Genomic DNA, 20,799 nt, shown 5'->3' on the forward strand with positions numbered 1-20,799 from the left:
TGCCACTGAGCTGAAAATTGATTAGTGTTGTTAATTTTGGGTCTCATTGAAATTCAATATGGCAGCCATTTTGTTACATGATTGCTCAATCATGGTTGTCCTAAACAACACATTTTTTGAAATTTCTCTACTAATTTAACCAGTTGGATTCAGGTGAAACTTGTCTGAAATGACTCTGAGATGGTGCTGACAAAGTGTTGTTATCTTTCAAGTCATTCTGAAATACAATATGGCCACCATTTTAAATTTCTGGAGTTCCACTAGTGCAATGGAGCTGAATTTTTGTGGAAATGTGAAAAAATTGAAACGAAGAGTATTTTGTTTTACAGTTCAAGTATTCCAAACTGTTTTAATCGTTTAATAAATGTTCTTCCTACTGCTACTGATACTATATCATGTATAGGTCTAAATAGTCAGATGACTTGAGGCCCAGAGCCTCTTGTGAACTGCGCTGCCATGACTTCTGTAACATAAACATACAATTCACATGTTGTACAACAGCCAAACCTGTCTATAAAGGACAGCAGCGAGATTCAGCAGAATTGTGTTTTGTAGAGAGGTGTTCTTTGTATAGAGGATGTAGTACATTTTACCATGTGAGTGTGACTTGTTTAATTATTACTATATGGAATATGAACATGTTGATTACTTTATAATGCTTGTAAAAACATAAACACACATATCGTATATACACTGTAAGATAATTACCATTTATAAATATAAAAATACCCAATATTTTATCTAACTACTTGTTGATAAAAAAGTCACCATATTTTATAGAAACTAAGTTATTTAGGATATGCTTTTTGTTCCTGAAAATAAGAAATTAGGTGTTTTCACGCTTCACTGGCTTCTGTACAGACACTGAGAAGTCTGATAGTGTGATGGAATCTTACCTGAGTGTTTTCATAGCAAGCTCCAATTGTCTAGAGATAGCAGACATATTTGAGACTGCAAAGCCCTGTTTGTGTTGAAGAATTTTTCCTTTTCACAGGGGTGTTATGAAGAAAAATACATTGAAATGACAAAAAAATGTCTACTTTAAGGAGGTGTCTTTTTTAAAAAGGGGTCTACTTATAGATGCCATGCTTTTGCCTTGGTAGTTAAAACCATCACAATCTAGTTAAGTGTTGGCTCTTAATACCAGGTACAATTGTTCTGAACCATTGTATTGTGTCTACGAATGATAACAAGACTTACCTCTTATTGGAATATTATTTCACAACTGGAACTCTCCTTGTCGTCAGGTATGCGAGCTCTTAATATCCAATATCAATCACAAAACACAGGCCCTTTATGACTCTTTATCAAACCATTGTCAATCACCTTTAACAATGTAGAGACAATTTTCTGATCATTCTGCCAGGTAGAAAAGCTCCTTCTGTTGTGTATTTCCACAGGTAGTACAGTTTGTATATCTACATACCACACATACCAGTCCTGTCAGTCTCCTTCAAACTCAAGTACCTTACAGCTTCATTCATCATCAGTTTAGGCTTCTTACTTCAAAAAACTATTAAGGCTAAATAGTGAAAATTCCTGATCTTAATAAAGTTCTAGTGTAGAGTCTTGGGTTTTAGAATAGGATTAAAAATGGCCTTGATGTAGGAACAATGAGAAATATTGGGCTATGGTTTGCTTTGATGTGATAATGGGTGTAAATATTACCTCATGTTTGATGCACTGATTTACCTTGGATATAAATTACATGCTAATATTAATGATGTAATAAGCAAAAGTTAGTGATGTAAAAACTCAAATTGATGATGTAATACACAAACCGGTGATGTAATAAGTCAAATTGATGATGTAAATCACAAGTTAGTGATGTATAACTCAAATTGGCAATGTTGTATACACTAGGTGGTGTTGAATAAGCCAAATTAGTGAATTTATAACTTTAACTGATGATGTAAAACACAAGTTAGTGATGTAATAACTCTTGTTAAAACCTCTTGTGTGTCTGTAACCTTTGACCTGTAATCATTTCCATATATTTACACTACCACTACCAATCCAGGAAATGTTTACTATTTATGCAGCTCAGAACTTTCAGTACTTTGATGGTATCAGTAATAACAAGTAGCACTTGAGATGACAACTAAATCCTCAGATACCTCCTTAGCTGGTAACCAGGATCACTTAGCTATGTTACGGCTTATGACTCTCAGCCTATAGTGGGTATTACGCTAGGAGTTATATGACTCCAATGGCCTCCTTTAGCAATTGACCCTAACTGTATAACTGATGTATCCCCACTCTGATGTAGGTATAATCTGTGGTAGACCAGACTCATCTCCCACCATTCAGAAAATTTACTACTTAAACATCAGCATCCAAAAAATGCTTTGTGGATTATAGAAGGTTACAGGGCTGCAGTGCTTTTGTATAGGTTATCTGTACCAGTGTATTAGGTATGTGTACATATCTCCTTATTGTTGTCTGTTTACTTTTACTTCTTTTTTTTGTTAACCTGTAAAAAATATGATCTGTTTACCTGTGTACCTGTTCTCTCTCTCTCTCTCTGCATGCCTGTTATCTGTCTACCTGCATATGTATCATCTTTTTACCTGTGTACCTCTATCTACATGTATACCTGTTATCTGTATACCTGTCTACTTGCTAACTGTCTACCTGTATACCTGTAATCTTTCTACCTGTATACCTGTAATCTGTCTACCTGTATGCTTGCTATCTGTCTACCTGCTTCCTATCTACCTTTGTACCTGCTATCTGTCTACCTGTATACCTGTAATCTATCTACCTGTATATCTGTTATCTGTCTACCTGTATACCTGTAATCTGTCTACCTGTATGCTTGCTATCTGTCTACCTGCTTCCTATCTACCTTTGTACCTGCTATCTGTCTACCTGTATACCTGTAATCTGTCTACCTGTATGCTTGCTATCTGTCTACCTGCTTCCTATCTACCTTTGTACCTGCTATCTGTCTACCTGTATACCTGTAATCTATCTACCTGTATATCTGTTATCTGTCTACCTGTATACCTGTAATCTGTCTACCCGTATACCTGTAATCTGTCTACCTGTATACCTGCTACCTGTATGCCTGTAATCTGTTGGTGTACCTGCTATCTGTATACCTGTAATCTATCTACCTGTATACCTGTTATCTATCTACCTGCGTACCTGCTATCTGTCTACCTGTATGCCTGTAATCTGTCTAACTGTATGCCTGTAATCTGTCTGTGTACCTGCTACCTGTCTACCTGTATGCTTGTTATCTCTATACGTGGATACCTTTTATCAGTCCCTTTACGTAACTTGGTATGTACTACACCTACTAACTAATGATAGTGTTTATGTCTGTGTTGCTGATATATATTTAATGGCAGTAGCTAGACCCGATATCAGGCTGGGAAATGAGATGAATTTGGAGGGGGAAAGCTTGATTAAGGGTGGAGCTCAGACAATCAACTAACGCTGTGTGTAAAATTGAATAATGCTGTTAGTATAGATAACATGTAATGCTGAATTCTATACCTGTTCGACTCGTTAACATTAGCCATCAAAACTGTTTGATTTCTCAAGAGAACTATTGAAGTCTTTTTGATCAGCTGCCATTGTTTATCTCCTGTGTGGTGCTGTTACATCTCTATCCTAGGTAAAGGTTTCCATAAGCTTATTTAGAAGGGACTTTAATCATAGATACATGTGTGTATCTTTTCTGGATGTAAACACCACTATGATCAGCAGGGAAGGACTTTCTCTGTAGAACCGTACTGAGTACGTTTTATCATAATACAAGCATATATCTAAATGAAAATACAAAATATTAACACAGCAGATGATGTTCCCAATAACTGTATTTGCTATGTTAATATTTTGTATTTCTATATATACAAGTTGTAAAGTGTTTCTCATTTTCTAATTATATATATATATATATACACACAACACTACGATAGTTGTACAGTCAGTTAAGTCTTGTGCTACACTGTTAACATTACAAATCTCTTCATATGCAAAAATCAATGTTTGCTTAAAATTTCCACTTTTAGTTACTGGTTATACTTCACCCCAACCTGCAGCAAACTAGACTGCCCCCATCCCAACTCGCAGCTAACTAGACTGCCCTTACTCCCACCCCCAGAAAACTAGACTGCCCCCACCACAACCCGCAGCTAACTAGACTGTTCTTACTCCCACCCCCAGAAAACTAGACTGCCCCCACCCTAACCCGCAGCTAACTAGACTGCCCTTACTCCCACCCCCAGAAAACTAGACTGCCCCCACCCTAACCCGCAGCTAACTAGACTGCCCTTACTCCCACCCCCAGAAAACTAGACTGCCCCCACCACAACCCGCAGCTAACTAGACTGTTCTTACTCCCACCCCCAGAAAACTAGACTGCCCCCACCCTAACCCGCAGCTAACTAGACTGCCCTTACTCCCACCCCCAGAAAACTAGACTGCCCCCACCCCAACCCGCAGCTAACTAGACTGTTCTTACTCCCACCCCAAGAAAACTAGACTGCCCCCACCCCAACCCGCAGCTAACTAGACTGTTCTTACTCCCATCCCCAGAAAACTAGACTGCCCCCACCCCAACCTGCAGCTAACTAGATTGCCCTTACTCCCGCCCCCAGAAAACTAGACTGCCCCCACCCCAACCCGCAGTTAACTAGATTGCCCTTACTCCCACCACCAGAAAACTAGACTGCCCCCACCACAACCCGCAGCTAACTAGACTGTTCTTACTCCTATCCCCAGAAAACTAAACTGCCCCCACCCCAACCCGCAGCTAACTAGACTGTTCTTACTCCCACCCCCCCTGCCCCCACCCAACCCGCAGCTAACTAGACTGCCCTTACTCCCACCCCCAGAAAACTAGACTGCCCCCACCCCAACCCGCAGCTAACTAGACTGTTCTTACTCCCACCCCAAGAAAACTAGACTGCCCCCACCCCAACTCGCAGCTAACTAGACTGCCCTTACTCCCACCCCCAGAAAACTAGACTGCCCCCACCCAACCCGCAGCTAACTAGACTGTTCTTACTCCCACCCCCAGAAAACTAGACTGCCCCCACCCTAACCCGCAGCTAACTAGACTGTTCTTACTCCCACCCCCAGAAAACTAGACTGCCCCCACCCCAACCCGCAGCTAACTAGACTGTTCTTACTCCCACCCCCAGAAAACTAGACTGCCCCCACCCTAACCTGCAGCTAACTAGACTGCCCTTACTCCCACCCCCAGAATACTTGACTGCCCCCACCCCAACCCGCAGCTAACTAGACTGTTCTTACTCCCACCCCAAGAAAACTAGACTGCCCCCCCCCCAACCCGCAGCTAACTAGACTGTTCTTACTCCCATCCCCAGAAAACTAGACTGCCCCCACCCCAACCCGCAGCTAACTAGACTGTTCTTACTCCCACCCCAAGAAAACTAGACTGCCCCCACCCCAACTCGCAGCTAACTAGACTGCCCTTACTCCCACCCCCAGAAAACTAGACTGCCCCACCACAACCCGCAGCTAACTAGACTGTTCTTACTCCCACCCCCAGAAAACTAGACTGCCCCCACCCGAACCCGCAGCTAACTAGACTGCCCTTACTCCCACCCCCAGAAAACTAGACTGCCCCCACCCCAACCCGCAGCTAACTAGACTGTTCTTACTCCCACCCCAAGAAAACTAGACTGCCCCCACCCCAACCCGCAGCTAACTAGACTGTTCTTACTCCCACCCCCAGAAAACTAGACTGCCCCCACCCTAACCCGGAGCTAACTAGACTGCCCTTACTCCCACCCCCAGAAAACTAGACTGCCCCCACCCCAACCCGCAGCTAACTAGACTGCCCCACCCCCAGAAAACTAGACTGCCCCCACCCTAACCCGCAGCTAACTAGACTGCCCTTACTCCCACCCCCAGAAAACTAGACTGCCCCCACCCAACCCGCAGCTAACTAGACTGTTCTTACTCCCACCCCCAGAAAACTAGACTGCCCCCACCCTAACCCACAGCTAACTAGACTGCCCTTACTCCCACCCCCAGAAAACTAGACTGCCCAAGAAAACTAGACTGCCCACCCCAGAAAACTAGACTGCCCCCCCCCAACCCGCAGCTAACTAGACTGTTCGTACTCCCACCCCAAGAAATCTAAACTGCCCCAACCCACACCCGCAGCTAACTAGACTGTTCTTACTCCCACCCCCAGAAAACTAGACTGCCCCCACCCCAACCCGCAGTTAACTAGACTGTTCTTACTCCCATCCCCAGAAAACTAGACTGCCCCCACCACAACCCGCAGCTAACTAGACTGTTCTTACTCCCACCCCCAGAAAACTAGACTGCCCCCACCCTAACCCGCAGCTAACTAGACTGCCCTTACTCCCACCCCCAGAAAACTAGACTGCCCCCACCCCAACCCGCAGCTAACTAGACTGTTCTTACTCCCACCCCAAGAAAACTAGACTGCCCCCACCCCAACCCGCAGTTAACTAGACTGTTCTTACTCCTATCCCCAGAAAACTAAACTGCCCCAACCCAAACCCGCAGCTAACTAGACTGTTCTTACTCCCACCCCAAGAAAACTAGACTGCCCCCACCCTAACCCGCAGCTAACTAGACTGCCCTTACTCCCACCCCCAGAAAACTAGACTGCCCCCACCACAACCTGCAGCTAACTACCCCACCCCCAGAAAACTAGACTGCCCCCACCCCAACCCCCCAGAAAACTAGACTGTTCTTACTCCCCCCCCCACCAGACTGCCCCCAACCCGCAGACTAACTAGACTGTTCTTACTCCCACCCCAAGAAAACTAGACTGCCCCCCCCCCAACCCGCAGCTAACTAGACTGTTCTTACTCCCACCCTTACTAGACTGCCCCCACCCCAACCCGCAGCTAACTAGACTGTTCTTACTCCCACCCCAAGAAAACTAAACTGCCCCCACCCCAACCCACAGCTAACTAGACTGTTCTTACTCCTATCCCCAGAAAACTAAACTGACCCACTCTCAGATAACAAGATTACCCTCCCCCCTCCCCTCCAGATAGCCAGAATTTCTCCCTCCACTCTCAGATAACTAGAGCAGATAGTCAGGATTTCTCCCTCCACTCTCAGATAACTAGACTGCTCCTCCCCTCCCCTCCCCAGAATTTCTCCCTCCACTCTCAGATAACTAGACTGCTCCTCCCCCCTCCCCCCTCCCCCTCCCCTCCAGATAGCCAGATTTTCCCTCCATCTCTCTGATAACTTTTATGAGTCGTTGTTCTTCCAGATCCCTCCAGATAGCCAGGATTTCTCCCTCCACTCTCAGATAACTAGACTGCTCCTCCCCCCTCCCCTCCAGATAGTCAGAATTTCTCCCTCCACTCTCAGATAACTAGACTGCTCCTCCCCCCTCCCCAGCAGATTGTCAGGATTTCTCCCTCCACTCTCAGATAACTAGACTGCTCCTCCCCTCCCATCCAGATAGCCAGAATTTCTCCCTCCACTCTCAGATAACTAGACTGCTTCTCCCCTCCCCTCCAGATAGCCAGAATTTCTCCCTCCACTCTCAGATAACTAGACTGCTCCTCCCCCCTCCCCTCCAGATAGCCAGAATTTTTCCCTCCACTCTCAGATAACTAGACTGCTCCTCCCCCCTCCCCTCCAGATAGCCAGAATTTCTCGCTCCACTCTCAGATAACTAGACTGCTCCTCCCCCCTCCCCTCGATTTCTTAATGTGTCCTGAGTCCAGACTGGTTTTATTACTATGTTCCTCCCCTCCAGATAGCCAGAATTTCTCCCTCCACTCTCAGATAACTAGACTGCTCCTCCCCCCTCCCCTCCAGATAGCCAGAATTTCTCCCTCCACACTCTGATAACCAGACTACTCCTCCCACTCCCCTCCACATAGGAAGTATTTCTCCCTCCACTCTCAGATAACTAGACTGCTCCTCCCCCCTCCCCTCCAGATAACCAGAATTTTTCCCTCCACTCTCAGATAACTAGACTACTCCTCCCCCTCCCCTCCAGATAGCCAGTATTTCTCCCTCCACTCTCAGATAACTAGACTGCTCCTCCCCCCTCCCCTCCAGATAGCCAGAATTTCTCCCTCCACTCTCAGATAACTAGACTGCTCCTCCCCCCTCCCCTCCAGATAGCCAGAATTTCTCCCTCCACTCTCAGATAACTAGACTGCTCCTCCCCCCTCCCCTCCAGATAGCCAGGATTTCTCCCTCCACTCTCAGATAACAAGACTACCCCTTCCCCTTCTCCTCCTCCTCCCCCCTACCCTCAAGATCGCCAGAATTTTTCCCTCCACTCTCAGATAACTAGACTGCTCCTCCCCTCCCCTCCAGATAGTCAGGATTTCTCCCTCCACTCTCAGATAACTAGACTGCTCCTCCCCTCCCCTCCAGATAGCCAGAATTTCTCCCTCCACTCTCAGATAACTAGACTGCTCCTCCCCTCCCCTCCAGATAGCCAGAATTTCTCCCTCCACTCTCAGATAACTAGACTGCTCCCTCCCCTCCAGATAGCCAGAATTTCTCCCTCCACTCTCAGATAACTAGACTGCTCCTCCCCCCTCCCCTCCAGATAGTCAGGATTTCTCCCTCCACTCTCAGATAACTAGACTGCTCCTCCCCCCTCCCCTCCAGATAGCCAGGATTTCTCCCTCCACTCTCAGATAACTAGACTGCTCCTCCCCCTCCCCTCCAGATAGCCAGAATTTCTCCCTCCACTCTCAGATAACTAGACTGCTCCTCCCCCCTCCCCTCCAGATAGCCAGAATTTCTCCCTCCACTCTCAGATAACTAGACTGCTCCTCCCCCCTCCCCTCCAGATAGCCAGGATTTCTCCCTCCACTCTCAGATAACTAGACTGCTCCTCCCCTCCCCTCCAGATAGCCAGAATTTCTCCCTCCACTCTCAGATAACTAGACTGCTCCTCCCCCCTCCCCTCCAGATAGTCAGAATTTCTCCCTCCACTCTCAGATAACTAGACTGCTCCTCCCCTCCCCTCCAGATAGCCAGAATTTCTCCCTCCACTCTCAGATAACTAGACTGCTCCTCCCCCCTCCCCTCCAGATAGCCAGGATTTCTCCCTCCACTCTCAGATAACTAGACTGCTCCTCCCCCTCCCCTCCAGATAACCAGAATTTCTCCCTCCACTCTCAGATAACTAGACTGCTCCTCCCCCTCCCCTCCAGATAGCCAGAATTTCTCCCTCCACTCTCAGATAACTAGACTGCTCCTCCCCCCTCCCCTCCAGATAGCCAGAATTTCTCCCTCCACTCTCAGATAACTAGACTGCTCCTCCCCCCTCCCCTCCAGATAGCCAGAATTTCTCCCTCCACTCTCAGATAACTAGACTGCTCCTCCCCCCTCCCCTCCAGATAGCCAGGATTTCTCCCTCCACTCTCAGATAACTAGACTGCTCCTCCCCCCTCCCCTCCAGATAGTCAGGATTTCTCCCTCCACTCTCAGATAACTAGACTGCTCCTCCAGATTTCTCCCTCCCTCTCCCTCCAGATAGCCAGAATTTTTCCCTCCACTCTCAGATAACTAGACTGCTCCTCCCCCCTCCCCTCCAGATAGCCAGGATTTCTCCCTCCACTCTCAGATAACTAGACTGCTCCCCCCTCCCCTCCCCCTCTCTCAGATAACTAGACTTCTCCTCCCCCCTCCCCTCCAGATAGCCAGAATTTCTCCCTCCACTCTCAGATAACTAGACTACTCCTCCCCCCTCCCCTCCAGATAGCCAGAATTTCTCCCTCCACTCTCAGATAACTAGACTGCTCCTCCCCCCTCCCCTCCAGATAGCCAGAATTTCTCCCTCCACTCTCAGATAACTAGACTGCTCCTCCCCCTCCCCTCCAGATAGCCAGAATTTCTCCCTCCACTCTCAGATAATAGACTAGATAACTAGACCTCCCCCCTCCCCTCCAGATAGCCAGAATTTCTCCCTCCACTCTCAGATAACTAGACTGCTCCTCCCCCCTCCCCTCCAGATAGCCAGAATTTCTCCCTCCACTCTCAGATAACTAGACTGCTCCTCCCCCCTCCCCTCCAGATAGTCAGGATTTCTCCCTCCACTCTCAGATAACTAGACTGCTCCTCCCCCCTCCCCTCCAGATAGTCAGGATTTCTCCCTCCACTCTCAGATAACTAGACTGGTCCTGACGCCTGCCCTCCAGATAGTCAGTATTTCTCCCTCCACTCTCAGATAACTAGACTGCTCCTCCCCCCTCCCCTCCAGATAGAATTTCTCCCTCCACTCTCAGGATTTCTCCCTCCCTCTCCAGACTGCTCCTCCCCCCTCCCCTCCAGATAGTCAGGATTTCTCCCTCCACTCTCAGATAACTAGACTGCTCCTCCCCCCTCCCCTCCAGATAGCCAGAATTTCTCCCTCCACTCTCAGATAACTAGACTGCTCCTCCCCTCCCCTCCAGATAGCCAGAATTTCTCCCTCCACTCTCAGATAACTAGACTGCTCCTCCCCCCTCCCCTCCAGATAGTCAGGATTTCTCCCTCCACTCTCAGATAACTAGACTGCTCCTCCCCCCTCCCCTCCAGATAGTCAGGATTTCTCCCTCCACTCTCAGATAACTAGACTGCTCCTCCCCCCTCCCCTCCAGATAGTCAGGATTTCTCCCTCCACTCTCAGATAACTAGACTGCTCCTCCCCTCCCCTCCAGATAGCCAGAATTTCTCCCTCCACTCTCAGATAACTAGACTGCTCCCACTATCACCTCCCCTAGCAATAAGCAGTACTCTCTATATGCCCGGTCACACTATTCTCTTTGGTTTTGGCTGAAACAAAAAATCTAGAAACAGAAGTCTTATACTTTTATATCAGTAGAACATGCCAGATGATGATTTTGTTTTCTCTGTCTCAATTTGTAATGCTTTTGTTACATATATTTTATTGTGAAAAATAATTGAATCTCCATATGCAGACTTTTTTCACTTCTGTCATGATTTGTTGTGTGATGTTTTGTGCCAGAATTCATCGCCATTTTGTGATCTCCTTTCTATCTGTTTTATTACCTTCTTTTGAATTAAAGAAAAAAACACTGTTTTATCACTACAAATCCATGGACCTGAATTATTGTTTCTTTTGTGAAAACAATTTTCCATTTTGCCAATATTTTCTGAGAATAAACTTTACAAATCTTCAAAGGCAGCTGATTTTGCCAGGCATTTTTTGAGACAATAAAACTAGAGAAATGAGAAGACATTAATTGGAAGATCAGTACACAGTCAGTGGGTTGAAGAAAATGCCGTTCACCTGACATGGGAGATTGATAGGCTTAAAATTAAACCTTTTGGAAGTTCTACCAAATTTATGGATTGGTTAGGTGTATAAAGGATTTTAAATGCAGTGTAAAAAAATTGAACAGACCTGATGTGTCAGGGCTTCCTTGGAGGTCTTCCAGCTTCCATATCTGTTTTTACTGCCCCAATGCATAAGGTGATCCTTGTCTACACAAACTTCTCATTCTTTTTCTATTTTTTCTGCAAAAGAGAAAGAACATTTTGTTTGTTATTCTGTTTTAAGAAAATTGTTTTAAGGTTGATAGAATTTATCCAGCTATGTTCATGCATTATTAAAAGCATACAATATCCTACAGACCAATGCAAGCTTGTATCATGATACAAAATTTATTGTCCATCATGGTTATCTCAAACAACTTCTTCTTCAGAACCACTTAATTGAGTTCAATCAATAAAATTTCTCTAGCGACTGAAGAAAGGAAATCTTACAAAAGACATGGTCCTGTTAAGGGGTCAAAATAGAATAATCAGCTATATTGTTTTAAATTAATTTTTCGGTGTTATTTGGATAGAGGCATCTTCAGGTGGTAAAACCTGATAACTACAAATAGTAGTGCTGGACACCAAGGGGAGGTAGAAAACCAAAAAGTAATAACTTAGTACAGTATTCTATCCTGTGATCAGTTTGTGGGCCAATACATGTATCAAATTACTTAGTCAGAGGATGGGCTTATTACAGGACAATGAAATATGATCTGTTTGTAATTCTTTTGAATAGCAATATTGATGAGCTTATTTCCAGGCATGGGCTTATTGGTGGATAAATACTGTAATTGTAATGATGGACTTTGATATAATTACACAAAGACTCAATGATTCTTTGATTTAACATATACAATATGAATAACATTGTATTATAATTATACATATTGTGTAGCAAAAGGTGTACATTGAATTGACCCGCTACACCAAGGGATGAACACTTTAGGTCATCAGCCGTTCAGAGAAAGAAAGTTGTGTGACACCAGTGCAGTAAACAGATTGTTGTAGCTGATTAGGGGAAAGTGTTCACAGCTGTTAATGATGGCAGTGTATACTTACATAAGTCAACATGTGACAACCACTACAGTGATGATAGAATGTAAAAGTTGTTGTTGGAGAGTAAGTGTGCCCAGAAACTTTTTTTATATAGTGTTAGTGTATGGTTTTGATTGGTCATCCCACTGGTTATTGTGTTATGGTTAAATACATTATAGATAAGCAATATTCAATCCAACAAATAATTCCAAAGGCCTCAACACTTGTATGTATTTCCTTCTCGTTTCCCCAACTCCATGAATAACGTTTATGCTAAGCTTGAATGAGGCCTTCATAAAACAGTGTTTCTAGTCGGTAACATTAGTATTACAGTGGCAATTTTACTGTGTTGGCCCATTAAAACTAGTGCAATATTAATGAAGCTACTCTTATAAAGGTTTTAACAAGTGTGTACTGAAGACATTGTAGAAAAAGAAAGGACTTTGTCGATGTATCAGCAGACAAATTGATTTTTGAATTGTTGAAGCAGCAGACAGTGGCGTGCTGATGATGAGGTAACGAGAGAAGAGAGCTTGTCCATACTTACAGGTGTTATTGTTTCACAATTACAGGTGTTCTTCCGGGCAGGTGCTCTGAACCAACTAGAGGCAGCAAGGGACGAGAAGATCACTGGAACAGTTATAAGGCTACAAGCTTGTTGTAGAGGCTATCTGGGCAGGAAGTACTTGGAAAAGTTACGGGTAAGTAAGATGTCTGAGTTGGTCTTTAATCCTAATATCACTATTTATAAGATCTGACATGTTAAATTTTTTGCAATCTTAATCATGATTTATGCCTGTTAATGTATTTTTAAGGAGAAGGCCTTCTTTATTGTAATATAGATATAGAATCGTGTGATACAGCATTGTATGTAGGTTATGATGTCCTGTATCATTTGCTTTCATGGAAATCAATAACACTTTTCATTTGCTTATAAATTTTTTATTTTGATTTTTGTCCTAGTGTGTATTGTAAGCAGTAATCAATAGCTAAAGAGAAGGGTTATTACCGTCAGGTTTACCATCCAGCTTTAGCATTTGGAAAATCTAAATCACCATCGCAAAACAGAATTTCAACAAATTAAATTTCCCAACTAACAACAATAAGTTATTAAAGAGGTTATTTTGCTGTAGAAAGAATAATTTTGTGAACTTTTTCCCTGAAAGGTAAAACATATCGCCATCAGCTGTATCCAGAAAAATATACGGAAATTGATGCTAATACGTGATTGGCCGTGGTGGAGGTTATACACAAAGGTCAAACCTCTACTGGATGTACACCGAACAGAAGAAGAGCTCAAATCAAGGGAGGTTAGTCTCAGCAAATGTTTCAAAGTAGACGGAGTAGTATGTGACAGTAGACAAATGGATGATGTAGAAACTAATAAATCAATTTATGTCATAAATTTATAGCACACGTTGATTAATAGAAAGATTTAATTAATCAATAATGATTGATTGATTTATTCTATTTTCAGTTACTGATTGAGTTATTCAATTAATCCCAATTTATTAACAGATAATTTATTACATAAGTATGAATTAATGAGTATCTACATAAATGCTTATAGATCATAAAGTGACCTCATTCCATATCATTAAATATTAATCATATTTTGTAGATTAAATGCTTACATACTAATTGGTAGACTAAATTATCACTCCGAGTAACGAGAGGATCTCAGAATTGTGAGCTGGTGTTGTTAATTTTGAGGTTTTTTAATGTAAAACCAATTTTCATGATGTAATACTTACCATAACTTTAGTATGCAAATACAGTACCTACACCCATCTTTGTATCCCAACAACAAAAGATTCAAAAGAAAAACAATCCCGCCCTCCCTACGATCCATGAGCCATCACGGCAGGAACGCAGAGTGATCTCCCTTCCTCTAATAACCTTTATGGCGTAAACCCCACAGAGGGGCAGCCAGGCAGATAAGGAAGAGGGGAGGATAGGGTGGGACTCCATAAAGTTATGGTAAGTATTACATCATGAAAATTGGTTTTACATTAAAAAACCTCAATTTCATTTCAGTAATAATTACCATAACTTTAGTATGCGAATTCGTCTTACCGTAGTGGTGACTAGAAGCCAGGCAGCCCCTTCAGCACAACCAAAGTAGTAGGGAGGGAGAACAGATTGCTAAAGTGAAGGAAGGGACCTCTCTGTGAAAGAGCAGGTGTACCCACATGCCGCCGTACGGAAAGACATGGCCCGGGGCTAACGAGGAGGCCCAGCCACTGACTATGCCACCACCAAAGGTCCCAATGAATACAGGCCTTCTGAGTGGGAAGCTAGGGATCACAGATAAAAATCTGTTAAGGTATCCCTGCCCTGCCAGAATACTGCAGACATGACCTCCTGAAAGGAGGACTCATTGAGAGAAGGGCCCAGGATGAAGCAAGGGCCCTGACCTCGTGAGACCGCGCTTTCACTCTCGCCCGAGCCAGATCATCAAAATGCTCGTAAGCATACTAAATCACCTGGCAAACCCACCTGGAAACCGACTGGGAGGAGATATCTCGTTGCCCCTGTTTAATGGGCAAAACAGACGGGATCGAGAGCCCCGCCCCCCCCTGGTTTTATCAAGATAAAACCTAAGAGCCCGACAAGGACAAAGCAACCTATCTCGCTCCTCCGAGCTAGTCACAGCCAGGATCCTGATGGGATCGTGCGAGAACCCCGGAACCTGATTCTTCGCTAAAAACAACTCTATTCATAGCAAAGCCTCTGATTAGGGCAGAAAGAGAGGAGGACTAACCGATCTCCTTCCTGCCATAACAAGCAAGAACTCTGGCAATAGCTGTACGATAGCCAGCAATAGTGCCAGGTGGCAGATAGCGGTACCTAAACAGAGAGATTAGGAATTCCGCAATCAAATGCAGAGGCTTCGAATGAATAAGCTTCCTTGCCGACACACCAATCACAGAAGATCATCCAACGTGACTGGTAGACGGCAGAAGAGGAAGCCCTGATTGATTGCTCAATGCAATCTGACACCTCTTGAGAAAAGCCTGCCTTGGCGTGGCTTCCAGAGATAGCCTCAGCGCGTGAAGGTGGAGGATCTCTGGTCAAGAGTGTGTCGTTCTGGGCCAAGGCTGGCGAAGGAGATTCGGTCTGGTGGGGAGAGCCAAGGGCTCCTCCACCAGAAACGACAAGAGCTCCTGAAACCAAGCTTGCCTCGGCCACAGAGGGGCTCTCAGAAGTAAGGAGCAGTGATGCTCCCAGAACTTCTGTAGAACCCTGCCCACCAGGTTGAAGGGAGGGAATGCATATGCATACGTCCCTTCCTATTCCAGAGAAAGGGCGTCCACAGCCCACGCCTTACGGTCTGGGACCGGGGAGACGAAGGTTAGCAGCTGGTTGTTCAGGGAAGTGGCAAACAGGTCTATAATAGGTCTGTCCCACGCCTGACAATTCCCCTTGAAAATCAAGGGACACAGCTGCCATTCCGTCAACACCGGCTGGTGGCGCCTGGAGAGTGGCCACCAACACACTCAGCCTGCCAGAAAGATGCTTGACCGCTATGGTCAACTGCATGTCCTGGCAGAGAAGATGGATGTGGATGGAGAGGGCACACAGGACATGAGACCTGGTGGCCCCTGTCTCTCCAGATACTCGACAACTGTTGTCGGTAGCCACACTTTGGACTGCAGGATACCCCTAAAGGACTGCAGAGCCAAATGAACAGTCTCATCTCGAGTACACTGATGTGCTTCGAGAGTTATTCGCCAGACCACTCCCCCATCGAGGTAAGCTCACATTCCTGTCATGAACGCGTCCATGAACAGGATCATAGAGGGGATAGGCTTGGTCAGAGGTACCCCGTGGAAAACGTTCTCCTGAATGGTCCACCAGCAAGAGAACTCCCTGACCGACTGGGTAAGCGGGATCCAGGCCTCCTGGATGACGGAACCCAGTCAGACAGGAGGAACATCTGGAGAGGTCCGATGTGAATCCTCCCTAGGGGGACCACATATGCCAAGGAGTTGAGATACCCCAGAAAACTGAGGAACCAATGTACCTGGACAAGCGACCAAGTGATGAAAGTCAGAGCCAGAGCCCTGACCTTCTCAAACTTCTCCAGAGGTGGAAGGGCTAAGCCCCGAACCATGTCAAAATGGTTCCCCAGGAAGAAGAAGTCCTAATATGAAGGAACCTCTGACTTCTCTCTGGAAGGAATGAAGCCGACTCTGAGCAAGAGTTTCAGGACCAGACGAGTGTCCTTCACTAACGATTCCCACACCAAAAGAGGCATGAGGGAGTCGTCGAAATAGATGTGGACGTCTATTCTGCAGGAGTGAAGGAAACACCAGCAGCAACTTGGTGAACACCAAAGGAGCTGTCGTGAGCCCCAAGGGCATCTCTGCCTTGGCAGCATGGTCCCTACTTCCTCCTGGAGCACCCGTGCCCTTTCTGAATCCCCGGGAGGAGGAAAGAAACAAAAACGGCCAGGAGGCGAGGGACGAATCCTGAAGAAGGGGAATACCTAGACCCTCCCTGACCACCGACAAAAGCCCAAGCGTCCTCTGTAATATCCTGCCACTAGGAAAGGAAAGCAGAGAGACGTCCGCCCACAGGGAGTTCCGGATGGGGCAGATCGAGCCCCTGCCAGACCAGAGAATCGTCTGCCCACCCGGAGCCTGAGCCTGCAGGAGAAGGACATGAGCCCGGGAAAGGAGAACCACCGTCCACCCGGCCATACCCTTCGCCTTTCGCGGCCAAGAAGCAGAAATAGTCAGGAACCCTTCTTCTTGCCCCCAGGAGGTTTCTTACCCTTCCTACCCTTCCCCTTGTTGCCGTTGAAGTGAGGTTGGGACTTGGGCTGTGCAGAAAACTGAGCAGCCGAAGACTTCGCCTTCTTCTTAGGAGGCACTGACCCCTGCGAGGCACTGGCCTTCTCAGCCTGAAACCTCTTCACCAGAAGTGCTGAGGCGACCGAGTCCTCCTTCATATCCTTCTGAACCCAAGGAAGAGCTCCCCTGAACAGGGTAGAGCCCTAGAAGGGGGCATTCAACAAGCGGAAACGGTAGGGTTACTGGACTGGGCGGAATTTCAGAACTGAAAACTGCCTAGCCAACACGGCATTGACGAGCAGAGAACCTGCAAGGCTGCCGTGTCCTGTATGTCGGCTGTTCTGTCTCGGATAACCGACACTCAGGCAAATCGGATACCCTGTATAGACAAACTGTCAGGAAGTCTATGTATGACAGAACTTGGATGGAGAGGTGCAACATTCTCTCCATCCTGTGGTGCTCTTTGGGATCGAGCACCACCTGGTCCACTGATTTGCCGGGCCAGGCAGCCAGCTGTCTCAACTCCAGCTGTGCTGGTTGAGAGGCCAGCTGCCCATCATGTGTGGCATAGTCGGAAGCTGAAGCCTCCGACAATTCACCAACACTGAGCTGCAGACCGACAAACCCGAGAGCACGGGTAGAGAAGGAGTCCTTCTCTAAAACCGGAGCCCGGGCCGTGGCCAGAACCGAAGACATGATATTGCCTTCTGGCAGAGACCGATCTGAGCGAACGGAAGCCCGAGGAGCCACCAGGGAACCCAGAAGGATGGTGGATTCAGGCGCCGACGATGCTGAGGCGGTGGGCAAACCTCCGCCCTGAGAATCCGGGAGATGTTGGCCCGGAGGACCCGCATCCCAGAAAGCACATGCTGAGCCTCAGCTTCAGCAGTCTCAGGGCCATCTTCCCCTTGTGAACCCTCTTGGCCCAGGAGAAAGATGAATGACATCGTCTTCCTCTGCCGAGCCCGCACCCTCGATGTCCATCTCCTCCTCAATAGAGACCGAAGTCCCCTTGGGAGGAACAGGGGCCGCCAGAGGAGCCATCTCCGCAGAGGGGAACTCCTCTTTATGGCATTTGGACGCAGCGCGACCAACAGCTGTAGCTGTAGGCTTGGGTCGGAGACCCGAAGCCGACCCCTGGGAACAGGAGACCGACGGGTCCGCGCTGGAGGCGGAAGTCCTTAAGGTCTGGCAAACCTTTATAGGACCGGCCAACAAGGCCCCCGAAGTAGCAGAACATTGGGGGGATTCCGCACTGCTATAACATCTCCTAGAGGAGAGACCAACCCCTATGGGTTCCACGAGTGAAGACCCATGGGGTAAAAACCCAAACCCCTGAGGGAATGGGAACGGTCCAGCGGGCCGGGAGTGACCCCAGAACTGGCCAAGATGGCCTGCCTGAGTCTGGGGCTGGACATCCTGTCCAAAGGACCAGGATGAACCGCCACTCCCACCAGGTGGAAACCCAGACATGTACAGGCTAAGCCCGTAACTGCTGAGTAACTGTTGGTACCCAAAACCATCCGCAGGTTGGCCTGGGCGACCCAGGAATAAGTGCCCGCAGGCACCCCTACTCCCTGAGCCCGGGGGAAAGGGAGACCGGAAACCGGACTCCTGGCCTGAAGCCCCAAACCCTTGGAGGAAAACCCCCTGGGAAACCCTGCACTGGGAAATCTGGATTGGGACGGAAGTCCCAGAGCCAGAAGCCTGTGAGGGTGGGAAAACAGACCCCGCGCTGACACCAGGATTAGTGAACTCAAGTGTCACTAATCCCCGTAGCCACAGACAATCCTGACAAAAAGTCTGTGGCCCCTGAACCTATACCCGAAGGCACAGTTCCGGAGTCAAAGCGGCCCCCACCAACGACGCCACCTGGCGTGCCGAGGTCCCTGAAGGAATCAGAGACCTCGACCGGAAGTCCCTTTCCGACGGTAACACCGCCGCCTATCGAGAGCTACCGGCCAATTCGACCCTTGACTGCGCCGAGTCAGGGTCGGGCTGCCCCCCCCCCCTACTCCAGGACGCACCTGGACAGGGGGAGCCACCCCCTGCTGAAGGGCGGAGCTCGGTGGAACGAGAGCACCCCCAGCAGGAACGCTCTGGTTCAGAACTTCAGGAGGGAGGTCTTAAAAAGCTTACTTCCCTTACCGGAAGAAGAGGACGAATCCCTCTTCCGGCGGAAAGTTAGCTGGAAAGGCATGGAAGCCTAAGCAGCAGACTCCATGTGCAAACAAAGTTCACATAGTGAGGTCTGGCTGTAATGTCGGCAAATGGGACAGGTATCATGGGGAATAGAATTATGTTGTATCAGCTGTTGTGCTGTCATCAATATTACTGATAAGTCTGTTGAACTCTTTTCAAACAACACTGCCAATTTATAAGTGTCATAAAGAATACTTCTGTCATATTTACAATTAATTAATTCGTTAATTTCAAGTAAAAGTTTAAGAGGGATGGAATATTTTGATACTGTAGTCAGGTAATTAATTCTTTCTGTATCTGTTGAATTTGTTCTAGTAACACAGACTAGCTGTTACAATTTCTATCCAGATTTGGGAGTTTGTTCTGTTTCTATAGAGGGCTGTTTTGTTTATCTGACAGCGATAGTCTAAGAGGCCCACTTTGTCAATAAATCATTTTCTATAATGTTTATGGGAACTTGAGGCAGCTCCCCATAACATTTTGGTCAATTATCAATAATTTGGAACACTGGTATTTTGGGTAATTAAGAACAGATTTCACATTGCGAGTCTTGTAATTGTTTCATTAACACAGGAGTGTGAAGTTACAAGTAAGTGTCAGATTTAACATACTTGGCCAAAAACATCATTATTAAAGGGACAGTGTATTACAGGTTGTCTGTTTAAAGCATTTTATATTAAATACTGAAAAGAAGTTAAAATGAAGGATACAAAACAGACTAAAATGAATTCAAGAATGACTCTAATTGTTGAATATTTAAAGAAGATTGGCGAGATGTTTTTTGTTATATTTATATACAGTATTGTAGTATATTTTTCATGTTAGACGATAAAAACATTAACATAATGAAATACAATCAGATATATGTCACTTGCATGACCATAATTTGTATTGGTGAAAAGAATGTAAAAATAAGATGATAAAAAATAATTAAAATAGATATTTTCCAAACATGATGAATAGAAAGATTTTTGTTAACTCAGCTTTTGTCTTGAACCCATTGTTGAACAACAGAACTACTCTGAAGTATTTGTTTGTCTCATAATTTATTTGTCTCTCACTGAAACTGATAATACAATCAGTTGCAAGTTTCACATAAATAGCTGCCACCAAGCTGATATGTAGCACACATAATGACCTGTTATTTCCTCTTTCTTTTGTTAACCTTTGACCTCTCACCCATTATTTCTAGAAGTAATGTTAAACCCAATTTTGAACTATGTATACATTGACTACTTAATTGGTATATTTTAAGATTTTTGACCTTTGGTCAGAACTTTTGACCTTTGATCTGTTACTGCACATTTTATCAGGAGCTTTGACCTTAGATCTGGTACTGCACATTTTACCAGGAGCTTTGACCTTAGATCTGGTACTGCACATTTTACCAGGAGCTTTGACCTTAGATCTGTTACTGCACATTTTACCAGGAGCTTTGACCTTAGATCTGTTACTGCACATTTTACCAGGAGCTTTGACCTTAGATCTGTTA

The 20,799-nt window shown here is 46.0% G+C and overlaps 1 protein-coding gene across 1 annotated transcript in view; it reads left to right on the top strand.

The window, feature by feature from the left end:
• Window positions 1-13,807, top strand: part of LOC132548080 (unconventional myosin-XVIIIa-like) — a 69,076-nt gene extending 55,269 nt beyond the window's left edge. Inside the window, exons 19-21 of the mRNA XM_060211904.1 lie at window positions 12,879-13,007; window positions 13,473-13,616; window positions 13,784-13,807. Coding sequence (XP_060067887.1) covers window positions 12,879-13,007; window positions 13,473-13,616; window positions 13,784-13,807 — 297 coding nt within the window. The remainder of the gene's footprint in view (window positions 1-12,878; window positions 13,008-13,472; window positions 13,617-13,783) is intronic.
• The last annotated feature ends 6,992 nt before the right edge of the window (window positions 13,808-20,799 follow it).

This window comes from Ylistrum balloti, unplaced genomic scaffold (genome assembly GCF_031769215.1).
Source record: "Ylistrum balloti isolate Yb309-2 unplaced genomic scaffold, AGI_CSIRO_Ybal_v1 Utg370000, whole genome shotgun sequence".
Classification (NCBI taxonomy): Eukaryota; Metazoa; Mollusca; class Bivalvia; order Pectinida; family Pectinidae; genus Ylistrum; species Ylistrum balloti.